Raw genomic sequence first — 19196 nt, forward strand, 5'->3', positions numbered from 1 at the left:
TAACTTTTAATCTCCATTTATATGTTGTATGTTTTTTACGTGAGGAAGTTGTAATTGTATTTTGTACACGTATGTCTCCACAAACAATTTCACGCCTCTCCATCTTTTTCTTTGTTTCAATCAAAACTTATAATTTTTAGATACTTTGAAGTTTAATTAGGTAACGGTATCCACAGGAAAAACAAATTTAGGATTTTAAATTATTTTAAAATCAATAAAAATAAAAGAATGGCATATCATTGACTGAATAAAAGTTACATACTCAACCAAATTCCATGAATACATCTATCTATCTATCTATCTATCTATATATATATATATATTAAGCTAATACTAATGGCACATCTATATCCACTAATCTCCTACAAATCACAACACAACCTCGTCTAACTATAATGGATTTTGTTCTTAGCAACCTAATAAACTCAACAACAATTGCACTCCTTTATTTCATTATTCCCCTATGTTTGTTTCTATTTGGATTCTCAAAATTTGTTCATAGCAAAACCAAAGAGGCACCAATAGCCGAAGGTGCATGGCCAATACTTGGTCACCTCTCACTTTTTAGTGGCACACAATCACCCCATAGGGTCTTAGGTACCTTAGCTGATAAATATGGACCATTATTCACCATCAAGCTTGGTTCTAAACGTGCTTTAATTCTCAACAATTGGGAAATGGCCAAGGAATGTTTTACTACACACGACATGGTCGTTTCGTCTCGTCCCAAGCTTGTTGCAACGAAACACTTGGGCTATAATGGAGCAATGTTTGGTTTTGGTCCGTATGGTCCTTATTGGCGCCAACTTCGCAAGATTGTAACCCTAGAGGTCCTCACAAATCGTCGAATCGAACAACAACAACATGTTCGTGTTTCTGAGGTTCGAGCATCGATTAAAGAGCTATTTGACGTCTGGTCTACCAAAAATAACGAGTCGTATTCATCAAACTACGTGTTAGTAGAGTTGGATCAATGGTTTACACATTTAACATTCAACATGGTTCTTCGAATGGTTGTTGGGAAAAGATATTTTGGTCTAATAACTAGTTCGGAGGAAGACGAATCTAAAATATGTGTGAAAGCTTTGAAGAAATTGATGCATTTGTTTGGGGTAATTACGGTGGGAGATGTTATTCCTTGCTTGAATTTTTGTGATTTTGGTGGTTATGTGAAGGCCATGAAAGAAACTTCCAAGGAGTTGGATAAGATTGTTGATGAGTGGTTGAAAGAGCATCGCCATGAAAGGACTAATTTGGTTGAAAAACTTGATGATCAAGGTAATCAAGATATCATGGATGTGTTGCTTTCATTGCTTGATGGAACAACCATCGAAGGGTTTGATGGTGATACCATAATCAAAGCCACGATATTGGTATGTATATTTTACTTGTGACCTCGCTATATTTGATAAAAGTGGTAAATAGATTAGATAATTTATAACTAAAAATTTATAGCAAAACTTAGTTATAATATATTTTCAAGGGTGCTTGCTTAGAGATTTAAAAGGAGAGTTCAATGGTGGACTTTCACCATTTTTAATAAAATAACGAATTTTGTTAAGAAAATAAATAAAGTGGGAGAGAAAACGATGAATTTTCAACTTCAAACATTTGTATTGAGTTCCATATTAGAAACACTCATATTTGTAATTTTTTTTGGGTGATGTCCGGATACGAACTCCAAACCTTGAATATATTATACATTGTCCTTACTAACTTAGCTAAACTCACAACGACATACTCATATTTTTAATTGTTTAGTGAATCACGCTTTCGACTAACAAGTGCTTTCACCTTTCAATATGGACCTTTTAAAAAATGTTTCAAAGCGGACCATTGAAGTTATAACCACACTTATTAGGATTTTTTTTTGGATTGTAAATGTTAGTATTTAGTTTAATACTTACTTCTTTTTCCGAAACATACTTATTAGGATATTTGCACTTAATTTGCAGACACTGTTTGCTGGAGGAAGTGACACAACCAGTGTCACCCTTACATGGGCACTATGTTTGCTATTGAACAATCCTCTTGTAATGGAAAAAGCAAAAGAAGAACTCGACGCTCAAATTGGCAAAGAGAGATGTGTATGTGAGTCAGATATAAATAAATTGACATACCTTCAAGCTATAGTCAAAGAAACACTACGATTATATCCACCCGCTCCTCTTTCAGGACCTCGTGAATTCTCGGAGAATTGTACTTTAGGAGGTTATCATGTTATAAAGGGAACTCGATTAATCACAAATCTTTGGAGGATTAACACGGATCCTAATATTTGGCCAGATCCATTAGAGTTCAAACCAGAAAGATTTCTTACCACTCATAAAGATGTTGATGTTAGGGGTAGTAATTTTGTGCTATTGCCATTTGGAAGTGGTAGAAGGATATGCCCTGGAATATCACTTGGACTTCAAATGCTGCATTTCATTCTAGCTAGTTTTTTGCATTCCTTTGATATCTTAAATCCAACCCCTGAACTTGTTGATATGAGTGAATCCTTTGGATTAACAAACACTAAAGCTACTCCTCTTAAGATTCTCATTAAACCACATTTGTCTATCAATTGTTATGAAATCATGTGATTTTGTTAGACAATATGTTATAGAATTATTAGTTTTAGTGTTTGTTTTAAGGAGTTATAATGTTTTGTTCGAATATTATAACATAATTTGATCAATATAGCCGATCCCACTTAATGGAATAAGACTTTGTTGTTGTTGTTGTTAATGTTGCATAGAACAATGTTTTGTTATAACCATATTAAAAGTAGTTTTACCATTCTAGCCTTTAGTATATAATTATTTAGCTTCTCTTGTAATGTTAAACTTTGAATTAATTAGATTAAAAACTCTAGCATCCTTTCTTCTTCATTTCACTTCTTCTTTATGGAGGTAGCCAAATAACCGCATTTAGTCAAAAGCGCTAAGAAAATCTTTCTATGAGAAGTCTATAATATCGCCCGGCGTGGCGTCCAACGACCCAGAAACGCTATAATCGGTTTGTGTATGACTTTTTTAATAGCGTTTTAGTTAAAAGCAATATTAAAGTGACACTATTGTTTATATAAAAATTGCAGTATTGTGTAAGCGAACAAAGAAACTCTTCCATGGACACAACCCTCAACGAAAAACACTTGAGCACACTCACATCAAATAAAAAAAATTAAATAAGAATAAAACTAGATAATGTTGATTGATGTGATTATATTATTTTTGTTTTAATTTTTTGATTTGATGTGAGTGTGCCCAAATATTTTTTATTTAGGGTTGATTATATTATTTTGTTTTAATTTTTCCATTTGACGTGAGTGTGCCCAAATATTTTTCATTTAGAGTTGTGAACATATAGTTCCTAGTTATATTATTTAATCTTTAATTTGGACATTTAAATTTGTTGGTCAACTTAGCATGGTTTGGTCCTTTTGTTGGGAAAAATGAAGAAGAGAACTATATGTGCTATAACAATTAACAAATCAAGGACCACAATCTCTCTAGGACTCTTTATGTGTTCAAATTTAGTGCAAATAACGTTTTGGTCCTTATCAAGGACCACATGTAGTAGTGCAATAACTGTTGGCCCCACCACGTGTGGGTATTGTTTCCAGCCAAAGACAATTACTACAAGTAATTGTAAATAGTCTTCTACCTATTTAATGCAAGGATGTATTTTTCTATAAATAGGAAAACTATGGTATAGCTTACGGTGGAGAGACATGGCTATAGTCTTCTATCTATTTAAAAGAAAATTATTTTCAATTAAATTCACTAAAAAATTATACACTACGCCTTTTTTTGTTTGAATAATGCTAGATTTTTTTTTGAAGAAAAATAATGCTAGATTTTTAATAATGCAAGTTTAACAAATACTACACCATTATTTGCGTGCTAAATAAAACACCATTATTTGCTGTATATTCTAATGTAAAATTTCACTTACAAAGAGAAACTCTTTGCTTTTCTTCTTCAATATTTATAACATACTCTAAATTAAAGAAATTGAGTGAAAAATTAAGTTTCAAAGGATTAAATTATGGAAAATGCTAGATATCAACGATGATTTTATAAGAAAGATTCAAGAATGACATGGCACAATAATCACCCTTAGATTTCAGTCTCATTTATTAACCTTTCATAAAAAAAAAATACATAACACCCACAACCCCATGATTTCCGGCCAAGCTGAGATTTTATTGGCTAACATTAATTTCAGGACAATTTCTTGATAAAATCTAAGGGTGATTATTCTGCCATGCCATTCTTAAAAAAATTTTGATAAAATCTTTCTTGATATATAACATTGCTCTTATGTTTCTCATATAATTTATTAAAGACAATTTTGTAAAACAACTCATAATATCTCTTTCCCACGTAAAATTAGTAGTTAACAGTGTCAACGCTAAAGAGTAGTTCACATTTATGCTAGAACCATTATGCATAGGAGTTTTATTCATTGATTTTTGGTAGTTTTCATTGGAGATCTTACTTAATGGTTTGTTGTAGTACGTGGCAATGAGTTGTCATGTGGTTAGATCTGAAACCCCTTTTTTTTCATCATTATAATTTTAATGTAACAATATTATCTGTTTGTTTATATATATATATATATATATATATATATATATATATATATATATTAAAGCACTAAGTATAAATCTAGGTTAAGGTAATTTTGTATGAAGAAACTGCCAAATTGTGGCAGTTGAACCACTAAAACACTCTTCATGTAGTCTGAATCACTGTTGTATTTGTTTATAGTCAAAGATACATACATTTATGACTTGCATGAAAATGAAAAAATAATGAGAAGACAAAGATAAAAGTTGTTTGGTGCCATACAAATTAAAGAGAGGCGTGCCACCCATATCAGCAGTAGTAGTACTACACCCATCTAATATACAAAAGTAAAATAGTTTTACATTATACACAAATGTATTTTTCATCTTTAAAACAATAAATTTAATCATATCTTATTTAATTAGATGATATTATTCATTTATCCAATGAACCAACATTGTTTTAGGGAAGAAACTAACATATGCAATAATTATTTCAATTATACTTTAGAATTTATGACAAAAATAATAATGTTTATGTTGAGATACTATAGTTTGTGTCAAGATAACTATAGTTTGTGCATTCTTCTTTATCATAAATGCAAGGTATAATATATTGAATTGGGAGTGATGAAAGTAGTATTAATTAATGTTATAATTGAAAAAAAGTAATTAATATTGTATTGAAAAGTGAAATTGGTCAATTTTTCTGGCACAATTTTTTTTTGCAAATGGTTCAGTTATTAAGGGACGGAGGAAGTAGTATTTTTCTTTTTTCCCAGTCTTTGCAGTTCCAAGGAACCTGATTATTAACCTCAAACTAATAATTTATTATTTTATTTTAATGTTTAAGGGATGTAACATTGGTGCTATTAAGACAGCACAGAAGGCCGTTAAATCTGCCCTTGGTTAGAGCTATTTTGACTTTTCTCATTTCTCTCTTTTCAATTACTTGCGATCAATGTTTATTTATTTGAAAATTTAAACCACCAAGAAGTAGCTTTGCATATACGTTTTTGCATATCTGTAATTGCCAGGGGGACATAGAATAGAAGTTTTATAAATTTTATCTTACTTTTGCAGATGAGGAGGGTGAAGAGAAGCTGTGATCTGAAGCTGGTTGCTACTACCATGTTGCATTTCATATTTTATCATTTTTGAAATTCTGTTTTATTAATTTGAATTTAACTACCTAGCAGATGCCCCACATTTGTTGGGGAATAAAAAACACCTTGATGTTGTGTGACCATCTATTTGAATCTATTTGCTTGATAATTTGATTTACTTTTTTCGGTTCAACAATATTTGTCTACAGTATTATTATTCATGAACACATGATCACTTCACATAATTCTACTTTTGACATGTCACAATTTTATGCTTCCTACAGCCTCAAGTATACAATACACAGTAGTGCACACACTATAGATAGACACAAACCTTTAACTGGTTACACAAAGATTGAAGCTCATAATTGTGTATATTTGATTTATAATCATCCCTTCTCTATCTTCCTTATGCTATATAAGCCCCACGCCCATCCTCTCTTATCAATTGAATCGTGACTACAATTCCTTCAACTTCTATTATATCACATAGAATTCCTTCAATTTATACTATGCCACTATTGAAACCCTCTTTGTCCATTGTTACTGCTCTAAGTGCGTGCATTCTTCACAAACCATCTTATTTTTATGTAATCACAACATCTTTAAATGTTGTATTTGCCATGACATGAAAAAATAAATTTCCTAAATATATACTACTCCATCCGTCTTAAATTATATGTTGTTTTGGAAGAAAAAATAAATTGTCCCAAACTATATGTTGTTTCCCATATAATTCAATAGTTTCACTTATATTTCACATATAATTTATTAAAGATAATTTTGTAAAACAACTCATAATATCTCTTTCCCACGTAAAATTAGTAGTTAACAGTGTCAACGCTAAAGAGTAGTTCACATTTATGCTAGAACCATTATGCATAGGAGTTTTATTCATTGATTTTTGGTAGTTTTCATTGGAGATCTTACTTAATAGTTTGTTGCAGTACGTGGCAATGAGTTGTCATGTGGTTAGATCCGAAACCCCTTTTTTCCATCATTATAATTCTAATGTAACAATATTATCTCTTTGTTTATATATATATATATATATATATATATATATATATATATATGTATGTATATATATATTAAAGCACTAAGTATAAATCTAGGTTAAGGTAATTTTGTATGAAGAAACTGCCAAATTGTGGCAGTTGAACCACTAAAACACTCTTCATGCAGTCTGAACCACTGTTGTATTTGTTTATAGTGAAAGAAACATACATTTATGACTTGCATGAAAATGGAAAAATAATGAGAAGGCAAAGATAAAAGTTGTTTGGTGCCATACAAATTAAAGAGAGGCGTGCCACCCATATCAGCAGTAGTAGTACTACACCCATCTAATATACAAAAGTAAAATAGTTTTACATTATACACAAATGTATTTTTCATCTTTAAAACAATAAATTTAATCATATCTTATTTAATTAGATGATGATATTATTCATTTATCCAATGAACCAACATTGTTTTAGGGAAGAAACTAACATATGCAATAATTATTTCAATTATACTTTAGAATTTATGACAAAAATAATAATGTTTATGTTGAGATACTATAGTTTGTGTCAAGATAACTATAGTTTGTGCATTCTTCTTTATCATAAATGCAAAGTAGAATATATTGAATTGAGAGTGATGAAAGTAGTATTAATTAGTGTTATAATTGAAGAAAGGTAATTAATATTGTATTGAAAAGTGAAATTGGTCAATTTTTCTGGCACAATATTTTTTTTGCAAATGGCTTAATTATTAAGGGACGGAGGAAGTAGTATTTTTCTTTTTTCCCAGTCTTTGCAGTTCCAAGGAACCTGATTATTAACCTCAAACTAATAATTTATTATTTTATTTTAATGTTTAAGGGATGTAACATTGGTGCTATTAAGACAGCACAGAAGGCCGTTAAATCTGCCCTTGGTTAGAGCTATTTTGACTTTTCTCATTTCTCTCTTTTCAATTACTTGCGATCAATGTTTATTTATTTGAAAATTTAAACCACCAAGAAGTAGCTTTGCATATACGTTTTTGCATATCTGTAATTGGCAGGGGGACATAGAATAGAATTTTTATAAATTTTATCTTACTTTTGCAGATGAGGAGGATGAAGAGAAGCTGTGATCTGAAGTTGTTTGCTACTACCATGTTGCATTTCATATTTTATCATTTTTGGAATTCTGTTTTATTAATTTGAATTTAACTACCTAGCAGATGCCCCACATTTGTTGGGGAATAAAAAACACCTTGATGTTGTGTGACCATCTATTTGAATCTGTTTGCTTGATAATTTGATTTACTTTTTTCGGTTCAACAATATTTATCTACAGTATTGTTATTCATCAACACAACATCACTTCACATAATTCTACTTTTGACATGTCACAATTTTATGCTTCCTACAGCCTCAAGTATACAATACACAGTAGTGCACACACTATAGATAGACACAAACCTTTAACTGGTTACACAAAGATTGAAGCTCACAATTGTGTATATTTGATTGATAATCATCCCTTCTCTATCTTCCTTATGCTATATAAGCCCCACGCCCATCCTCTCTTATCAATTGAATCGTGACTACAATTCTTTCAACTTCTATTATATCACATAGAATTCCTTCAATTTCTACTATGCCACTATTGAAACCCTCTTTGTCCATTGTTACTGCTCTAAGTGCGTGCATTCTTCACGAACCATCTTATTTTTATGTAATCACAACATCTTTAAATGTTGTATTTGCCATGACATGAAAAAATAAATTTCCTAAATATATACTACTCCATCCGTCTTAAATTATATGTTGTTTTGGAAGAAAAAATAAATTGTCCCAAACTATATGTTGTTTCCCACATAATTCAATAGTTTCACTTATATTTCACATATAATTTATTAAAGATAATTTTGTAAAACAACTCATAATATCTCTTTCCCACGTAAAATTAGTAGTTAATAGTTTCAACGCTAAAGAGTAGTTCACATTTATGCTAGAACAATTATGCATAGGAGTTTTATTCATTGATTTTTGGTAGTTTCCATTGGAGATCTTACTTAATGGTTTGTTGTAGTACGTGGCAATGAGTTGTCATGTGGTTAGATCTGAAACCCCTTTTTTTTCATCATTATAATTTTAATGTAACAATATTATCTGTTTGTTTATATATATATATATATATATATATATATATATATATATATATATATATTAAAGCACTAAGTATAAATCTAGGTTAAGGTAATTTTGTATGAAGAAACTGCCAAATTGTGGCAGTTGAACCACTAAAACACTCTTCATGTAGTCTGAATCACTGTTGTATTTGTTTATAGTCAAAGATACATACATTTATGACTTGCATGAAAATGAAAAAATAATGAGAAGACAAAGATAAAAGTTGTTTGGTGCCATACAAATTAAAGAGAGGCGTGCCACCCATATCAGCAGTAGTAGTACTACACCCATCTAATATACAAAAGTAAAATAGTTTTACATTATACACAAATGTATTTTTCATCTTTAAAACAATAAATTTAATCATATCTTATTTAATTAGATGATATTATTCATTTATCCAATGAACCAACATTGTTTTAGGGAAGAAATTAACATATGCAATAATTATTTCAATTATACTTTAGAATTTATGACAAAAATAATAATGTTTATGTTGAGATACTATAGTTTGTGTCAAGATAACTATAGTTTGTGCATTCTTCTTTATCATAAATGCAAGGTATAATATATTGAATTGGGAGTGATGAAAGTAGTATTAATTAATGTTATAATTGAAAAAAAGTAATTAATATTGTATTGAAAAGTGAAATTGGTCAATTTTTCTGGCACAATTTTTTTTTGCAAATGGTTCAGTTATTAAGGGACGGAGGAAGTAGTATTTTTCTTTTTTCCCAGTCTTTGCAGTTCCAAGGAACCTGATTATTAACCTCAAACTAATAATTTATTATTTTATTTTAATGTTTAAGGGATGTAACATTGGTGCTATTAAGACAGCACAGAAGGCCGTTAAATCTGCCCTTGGTTAGAGCTATTTTGACTTTTCTCATTTCTCTCTTTTCAATTACTTGCGATCAATGTTTATTTATTTGAAAATTTAAACCACCAAGAAGTAGCTTTGCATATACGTTTTTGCATATCTGTAATTGCCAGGGGGACATAGAATAGAAGTTTTATAAATTTTATCTTACTTTTGCAGATGAGGAGGGTGAAGAGAAGCTGTGATCTGAAGCTGGTTGCTACTACCATGTTGCATTTCATATTTTATCATTTTTGAAATTCTGTTTTATTAATTTGAATTTAACTACCTAGCAGATGCCCCACATTTGTTGGGGAATAAAAAACACCTTGATGTTGTGTGACCATCTATTTGAATCTATTTGCTTGATAATTTGATTTACTTTTTTCGGTTCAACAATATTTGTCTACAGTATTATTATTCATCAACACATGATCACTTCACATAATTCTACTTTTGACATGTCACAATTTTATGCTTCCTACAACCTCAAGTATACAATACACAATAGTGCACACACTATAGATAGACACAAACCTTTAACTGGTTACACAAAGATTGAAGCTCATAATTGTGTATATTTTATTTATAATCTTCCCTTCTCTATCTTCCTTATGCTATATAAGCCCCACGCCCATCCTCTCTTATCAATTGAATCGTGACTACAATTCCTTCAACTTCTATTATATCATATAGAATTCCTTCAATTTCTACTATGCCACTATTGAAACCCTCTTTGTCCATTGTTACTGCTCTAAGTGCGTGCATTCTTCACAAACCATCTTATTTTTATGTAATCACAACATCTTTAAATGTTGTATTTGCCATGACATGAAAAAATAAATTTCCTAAATATATACTACTCCATCCGTCTTAAATTATATGTTGTTTTGGAAGAAAAAAAAAATTGTCCCAAACTATATGTTGTTTCCCACATAACTCAATACTTTCACTTATATTTCTCATATAATTTATTAAAGATAATTTTGTAAAACAACTCATAATATCTCTTTTCCACGTAAAATTAGTAGTTAACAGTGTCAAACGCTAAAGAGTAGTTCACATTTATGCTAGAACAATTATGCTAGGAGTTTTATTCATTGATTTTTGGTAGTTTCCATTGGAGATCTTACTTAATGGTTTGTTGTAGTACGTGGCAATGAGTTGTCATGTGGTTAGATCCGAAACCCCTTTTTTCCATCATTATAATTCTAATGTAACACTATTTTATCATAACATAGACAATACCTATTGTGCAAATTTAGATCTAATGGAACTATATTTGATATTAGGTATTCACTCCCATTATCGTGATGATTGTGGCTCATGGCTCATGATGTCAAAATACTCATGGAGTAGGAATAATAGGATACAAATAGACATGAGTAGCAGTTTTTCAATGGAAAATTTCATAGCAAGAACAAACTTTGGATAAGTTATAAACTGACCAAACATATCTTTGATATTGATGTCAAATTTACCAAAACTATTGAACACTATGGTCACCCAAGCACCAAGATCTATGTTATAGAAATCACTAAGTGCATGTCATCCTTTTTTCAAAAAAATCATACCATTGATCCTTTTTACATCCTTGAAATAAAACGAAAGCATTAAACAAATTCAGTCATATTACTATATTCGTACTCGAAGGAAGAAAAATATAAATGCATACTTACATAATGAGCATCAAACTCATTTAATATGTCCTATATTTAACTCGCATATCATTGACAATCTTATGCAATTCGATAACAGGTTCCATATCTAAAGGATCTATAAAAAGAACAAAAGTAAATATTCAGTCAATCTATCAAGAAAATATAAGCCAAACCCAAGTTTCAATACATTTATAAAGGAGTTTGGGTGTTATTATTATAAGCTATGCCTGAGATGTGTCATCGCGGTTCCTGGAATAAAAATTCACACTTCAGAAAGACAAATCAAATTTTATCTTTGCACATATACTTGGTCGAAAACAACAGCTTGAGTCTTGAATGTATCAAAATAAAACTAAGATTTTTCTGATGTCCATATGCAATAAATTCACTGTTCACCACATAAGAAAATCTCATTGTAAAAAAACAAATTCAGTTTAAGCTACTGTATTATAGTCAATAAAAAGTTATCAGAAAATTTGAAGTTCTACTTAAATATGATGGTGATGTACAAATTGATGATAAAACCAATAAGAAAGTAGAGGATCATCTTGAGAAAATACACTTTGTACTCACCGGTTGTCTTTGAGCATGCATTTCAATCATTAGCCAACAGGCCTTCGATCAAATATCAGTTTGACCTTTGATTCCAATGTGAAATTATAAATACTTCACGTCTCAGCTAATGAAACTACAAAAATGATATCAAACACTTTAATCAATAACTTTTATTAGCGCCTAAGGAGCTAATATATGATACATACACACACACTCATATAGTGACTTCCACCACAACAGAAAGGCCAACTATCACAATTTAGTTGTCAATAATTAAGATGCAAATATATGTCTATCATGTACATTAAATAGGCATAAGTTTAAACATATGCAGAAGAACATGGGTGGTGAAAGTGAAATCCAAAGAGGCAATACATCAAACATGTAAAAGGGAAAGCAACTAAAAGTTGAACAACATAATTTTAAGAGTAACTTTTTTATCATCTTGTTTAAGCAATTCCTTCTATTGGAAATACTTAAATGAAGTTCTAAATAATTTTTTAAAAAAATGGCAGAAAAAGAAGTTTCACAAATCATATTTATTTTCCACTTACTTCATTCTTCCTTTAAGTGATATATGAAATTCAGTCTTAGTTTCTTGATAAAACATACATTCCAATAATAATAGTCATAAATTGGTTTATCTCATTCTTAATCCTAAACCTAGCCACTTTAACTCATACCAGGAAGTGTTATCAAATTTCCATACCAGTAATTCTTCTTTCAAGGTTGTACCATCATCACTTTGTATTGCTTCCAGTTTTGAAACCTGTAGAAGATCACAAACACACAAAATTAACTTATGCAACTTAATTTTACAATTACATTCTTTAAAGCTTATCACAACATGTATAGTTAGTTTAATACAAAAAATCAATGAGAGAGGAGAAGAGCAGTGAATGAGAGAGAAGATCGTTGATGAAAAGAAAAACCTTCCGCGACCGTGCCGATTCACTAAGAACTCCAACTTCTTCAAGCTCCTTTCCTATCAAATCGGAAAAATCAATCAAAACAACACCGGTGATACCAAAACCCTAATCACAAAATTAAAATCAATCAAAATGTAACGAAACTGAAAACGCATACAGAGGGATCGAAGCTCATATAAATGTTGTTGCATAGAAGCATTCTCCTTCAATAAAACTTGAAGATGCTTATTGCCTTGGTGAGGCTGGCCGGCGATGAAGAGAACACCCAACCCTAAGACATGAAGAGCCACACGAGAAACAATGAGAGAGAGAGAGAGGGAGAATTGAATAAAAATGTTGGAAAATGAAGAAAAAAAATAACGTGTGAGAAGAGAAGAGGCTTTTTTTAGAGAGGAACTGAAATGAGAGAGAAGAGAAGAGGGACTGAAAATTGATGACTTAAGAGAGAAAAATGGGCGTGAGAGAGCAAGAGCAAAATGCAAGGAAATAGGTTTGTTTGGTTCAGATGCTTTTGCATATAGGGAAGTGGGTAACTACATGTCTTGGAAAGAAGGGAGCACAATTCCAATAGGTGGGATATTTGAATTTCAAAATCTGCATTTAATTAGCCACATGAGCACACATTCCAAAAAGGTACATGATTTGAAATTAAAAAATGGCATTAAGTTAGGTTAAAGCATTAGTTTCCCGCTCAAAACATAGGATTAGGATTTTTGATGTTTTGTTTGCATTGTAGTTTAGGATTAGATAATAAGATAAGATACAAGACTTTAATAATGCATGTTTAACATATACTTTTTTTTTTTTTTGGTAGATAGACGAAATGGCAAAGTCATTATAAACTCACACACACACAAGTGGAGGTACCGGGGTTCGAACCCCGGTCATGACATCCGGCCTAACAATTTCGGCATTTTGCCAGTTGAGCTAGGACTTCTGGATCATGTTTAACATATACTACTACCCCATTATTTGCTATATTCTAATGTAAACATTTCACTTACAAATAGAAACTCTTTGTTTTTCTTCTCCAATATTTACAACATACTCTAATATAAAGAAATTGAGTGAAAATTTGCACCAGCCACGTAGTCTCACAAAGGACACACCCACATCAAGTTTCAAACGATTAATTACGGTACAACGTACCCAATGAAAAATTAAGATTCACAGTATATACTCATTATTACGCTATAGTCGTCACATTTACCACTTTTTTTTTAATTGCTATGGCTATCGTACTCGTGAGTAACCATAGTTGGTTTTTATGCTGAGCTGGATTTGTAACAAACTTATGTTCTAGAATATCTACTACCTCCATTTCTTAATTTATAATACTCTTTTAACTGAAAAATTGAAGCAAATATTAAAAAAAAATATTGGAATTGGAATATAGTACTATAATATCAGTAACGGAAACAAATTATTATTTTTTTAAAAGGAAAAACAAATAATTTATTCTAATGCTTAGAAGCATTTAGAAATCCTTAGGTTATAACAAACCCATCAATTTTACGGATAGCATTTGTGTGACAATAAGTTGGGTGACATTGATCAATCACAATGTCACAATGTTTGTGAAAGAGAGCGAAACATAAGCATTATGGTATTGTGATTATTCAATGTCACCTAACTCTATGTCACACAAGTGCTACCCCAATTTTACGTACTAGTGTGCGACCCTACTCTTTTACTCTACGTACGTGATAAAAAATGAGAAGAAATTTGTTTGGTAAAGTCCATTTAAACATATACATATAAATAGAAAAGGTATGAAAAAGAAAATGCTAAATTGCACTTTTGTATTTTGGTTTCTTAACTATTTAATTAGTATCGCTTTGGTCGCTTAATTAAAATTTGATTTATTTTGGTATCTTAACTTTCTCTCCTTACATATTTTGGTCCTTTCCGTTAGTTTTAATTCAAAAACGTTTGGTTTTCTTCATCTTCTTCATCTTCATATCATCTCAATCAACCTTCAACAACAAAAATCAAAGAAAAATTCCAGAAGAAAATGCATTTTTGGCTGTTTCTGGCACCTAGCACCCCCTCATATAAAGAGTTGTTTAAAGGTATAATTGGGATAATGAGAAAGTAAGTATATATATATATATATATTTGTATCGTGTTTGTTATATTTTTTAAATGATAAAGGAAAAAAACTCAGACATATATATATATATTCATAAGATATAATTTTAAGAAGAGTTCAAAAAATTAAGAAGGGGTAAAATTGAACTTTTGATAGACATTAAATTTGATAATTAGAGAATAGATGCTACATTGATATTTTTAAATGATAATTATTTTGAGACAATTATTTTTTTCTTCATAAAGTGACATTTAAAAATAGACAAAGAGAGTAATTAAAAAGGACCATAATTCATTAGCTTTGTGGGTCACATTAACTAGTGATTTTGTGGCTTTTTGTTTTGTTTTTGAAATTGTGATTTTTTTAGGGGAAACGGTGATTCTGAGTATTGTTAGATTTTTGTTTGTTTTGAAATTGTGATTTTGTGTATTGAGTTTAATGGCTAAGGCTAAGTTCACTGATTTATTTACCATGAAGTAGTTTTGTCGGCTGTGATGATGCTTCCTGAGCCCCCTCTCGATTTGTATTGTTAGTAGAGACTTAAAAAGGATTTTTGTCCTTCCTGAACCCTCTAAGTTTAATGATTTATGGGAAATGCATAAGTCCTTGGCCAAATTATATTTTTAGTCCCTTAATTTAATTTCAGGTAATAGTTTAGTCCTTTATCTTTTTTTCATTTCAATTTGGTCCTTTTTGTCCATTTTCATATGAATTTTTAAGCTTAAAATTCATGATTTTATTTTCTTATGGTCTTTCAGTCTTCAAATCTATTATCCTCTTCTATGTTTGCATAAGAATATTAGATTTGAAGCTTGAAAATGTATATGAAAAAGGACAAAAAGGATCAAATTGAAATGAAAAAAAGATAAAGGACCAAACTGTTACCTGAAATTAAGTTAAGGGACTAAAAGTGTAATTTTGCCTAAGACATTTAATGTATAAATTAATGAGTGAAAACTGAAAATAATCTGTTGTAAATATATATCGGACACATGTTGGCTGTGATGTAATAGATCCGTTCATGGACATTTGTAGACGCATAACATCAGAGCAATCAATTATATTTAAAGGACATTAAATGTTACATGACCAAACAATTACAGAGAAGATCTTCTACCTAACCTAATCAAAGAAATTAGGCTAAATATGGAGAGAAATCAATAACTCTTACAAGAGAAGAATAGTCTCTCTCTTTACGGTTGAATTCCATTTTTGATGATAGCACATTCCTTCCAATTTTTTGGCCTGTTGTTGTCAGGTTTGTCTCATTCTTTTCGTTTAAAGGGTCTTTTAATTTATCTTTTTCGCTTTTCTTGAGTTGTAGAAGATGTATTTAGTTTAGCGTTCCAAAATCCTTTAATGCTATTAGTTTTCTGATTTTAATTGCTCATGTTTATTTAGTTGATGAATTGTTATGTGTGTTGATATGGAATTGGAGATATGCACATTGCCTAAGATTCAATCTGGAACAATTTCTTAACTAAGAAAACTTCATATCTTCTATGTGGTTTAATCATGTTTAAAATACTATACCATTAATTGTTATTGATTTGTAAATTAGTAAATTCTTAATCCTTGTTTGTGTTTGTCCCCTTGCTAAATAGGGAAATCTTTTAATACATTTGTATTTTTTCCAGTTTATGTTATAGTCCAAAAATTGTTTATCTGCACCTATTTGGTTGTCAGAGTTGCCTCTGATGTTGTCTGGTTTGTTTTTACTGAAAAATTTATGTCATTTTAATGACTTTTATTATTATATTCATTGTTCGAATGATGTTTTCCCTCCCCACCGAGTTATGAATTTTATATGAGTAAATAGTCAATTTCCCCATTGAAATTGTAAGTTTCATCAATTACCCCCCTGAAATTAACAAAACTTCAATTACCCCCTTGAAATTTCACAACGTTAGTCAATTTACCCCCTTCGTCAAATTTTTCTGTTAGTGAACATGACGTTTTGCAAATACCCCCTGACGTTTTGCACTTATGTGCAAAATGCCCCCAAACTTAAAAATTTATATTATTTTTTTCTTAAAAACAAACAATTAATAGTTAAATATTAAAACTAACTATTAATTTTGGAATTTGGGAAAACTACATGCATATATACATCAAAATAGGCTTCAAAATGGGGAAAAATATGTATTTTTTAAAGTGACAATAATGGGATGATTTGTGAATTAATATTGGGGGTTGTGTAGTTTAAATGGTTTGAGCAAATTGTTGAAGGAGTTGGAGGAGTTAAAAGACTAAGATGGTGAAGGAGAAAATATAAATTTAAATCTGATTATTAATTTGTTTATAAACCTCTAAAAATAATAATTTGTCTATTAGAAATAACCATTATTGTCACTTTAAAAATACACATTTTTTCCTATTTTGATGTATATATGCATGTTGTTTTTCCAAACTCCAAAATTAATAGTTAGCTTTAATATTTAACTATTAATTGTTTGTTTTTAAGAAAAAAAATAATATAAATTTTTAAGTTTGGGGAGCATTTTGCACATAAGTGCAAAACTTCAGGGGGTTATTTGCAAAACGTCATGTTCACTAACAGAAAAATTTGACGGAGGGGGTAAATTGACTAACGTTGTGAAATTTCAGGGGGGTAATTGAAGTTTTGTTAATTTCAGGGGGTAATTGATGAAACTTACAATTTCAGGGGGGAAATTGACTATTTACTCAATTTTATATATATCACACAATGCTCATCTCATAGCCATTAGGTGCAGAATATGTTGCTATTTTGATTGGTATCTTGCTTTGATTGTGTTTCTTTGGTTCCATGATTTGAGAATGAGTAGGCATGCTGATTTTGTTGAAGACCAGATAATAACAAAATTGAATGATTTATGTTCTTCAAATGAGGAAGTAGTTTTAATTGTTATTGCTTGCTACTTTGGAGTTGAAGAGGGAATTGATATGTGGCTTTCTGAGAAGGAAACTATTTTCCTTCTTAGTGATTGTGTATCAATGATGGTTGCACATGATACTTGTGATGTGTTGATGTCATTGGTAGGTTTTATGCAATGCACATTGCAGGTTGCTGTTTTATTCAAGTGTTTTTTTGTGTTTTAATGTTTTGATTATTTTGGTTATGTTATGATTTTGTTTTTTACTAGGATGGAGGATCTTCTTTGTATCCTAATGAGATGGAAGATTTATTTGGTGAGGTATTTTGTGTGCTTGATAATTAGCTTTATCTAAAGATTGTTGGTTGACTTAAGCAGTTGTATTTTCATTTTAGGAACTGCCTCAACATGTTGAGGTTGCTCAAGTTGTTGAATCTCCTCATGATACATTTGATTTGTCTATCTCCAATGGTATATAAGTCAAGAAGGGGGGAGACTCCAGTGTTGTTGGAGGAGTTGTTGGTGGGGATGTAAAACAAAGCCGTAAGAGGAGATATAAGGAAGCTTTTGTAGTGGATGATGGCATGGAGTCACTTATTCAATTGATATATGGAAGGGTTGTTGAAAATGAATGACTTTTGTTTGTGGATGTCGTTTGTGTTATTGTACCTTGGATTAATCCCACGTGAAAGAAGTCGTGTGACACTTTTCAGTGTTCCTTGGAGCATGTCTCATTGCATTGTTGTTGTTAAGATGTACCATTATACTTATAATTCTGTGGTGGAAAGTTTGTTATCAATTACAATCACCTAAGATGCTAAAAAGGATAATATCATTTTTATAAATGATGAGATTATGCTTTTCTTATGAAGCGGTATTTCTTTTTCGGTTACGGTGGTATTTTCTAAGGGTGCTCTCACGTAGTGTGTATATATTAGGCTTAATTACATTTTTGGTCCTCGTGTTTTGGCCTACTCACGAAACTGGTCATGCCCTTTTAAAACAGAACAAAACGGTCCTTCAATTATCATTTTTGTTGCATTTTTCGTCCTACCCCCCATTTTATTCTCCAGAAACGCAGAGAAATGATAGTTTTAGGCGGTTTTAGACCTACCCCTATGCTCAACCATGAAATCAACAAGGAATAAAACATGTGGGCACAAGGAATCTATCTTTATATCTAATCCTAACAAATATGTTTACCCTAATTCCAACCCTAAACCTAATTGTTTTTGGCTCCAATGAATGTTGACCGTTGATTTCAATCAAAACACATCTCAGCCGTTGAGATCAAGCATAATGATCTGCTATTTACAATGCTTTCTATTGCATTGTAAATGACAAATAATGTCGTATATTTCCAATACATGGTGTTGATATCTATCTCATTGGAACCATTACTCTAACCTAACCCA

At 30.7% G+C, this 19196-nt stretch overlaps 1 protein-coding gene across 1 annotated transcript; it reads left to right on the forward strand.

Moving 5' to 3' along the window:
• Positions 1-313: 313 nt before the first annotated feature.
• LOC11434428 (cytochrome P450 82A4) lies at positions 314-2680 on the forward strand. Its single transcript, XM_003618306.3, has 2 exons — positions 314-1373; positions 1956-2680. Exons 1-2 carry the CDS (start codon positions 396-398, stop codon positions 2583-2585), a joined length of 1608 nt encoding a protein of 535 aa, XP_003618354.1. The 5' UTR covers positions 314-395; the 3' UTR covers positions 2586-2680.
• The last annotated feature ends 16516 nt before the right edge of the window (positions 2681-19196 follow it).

The sequence above is a fragment of the Medicago truncatula genome, chromosome 6, assembly GCF_003473485.1.
Source record: "Medicago truncatula cultivar Jemalong A17 chromosome 6, MtrunA17r5.0-ANR, whole genome shotgun sequence".
Lineage (NCBI taxonomy): Eukaryota > Viridiplantae > Streptophyta > Magnoliopsida > Fabales > Fabaceae > Medicago > Medicago truncatula.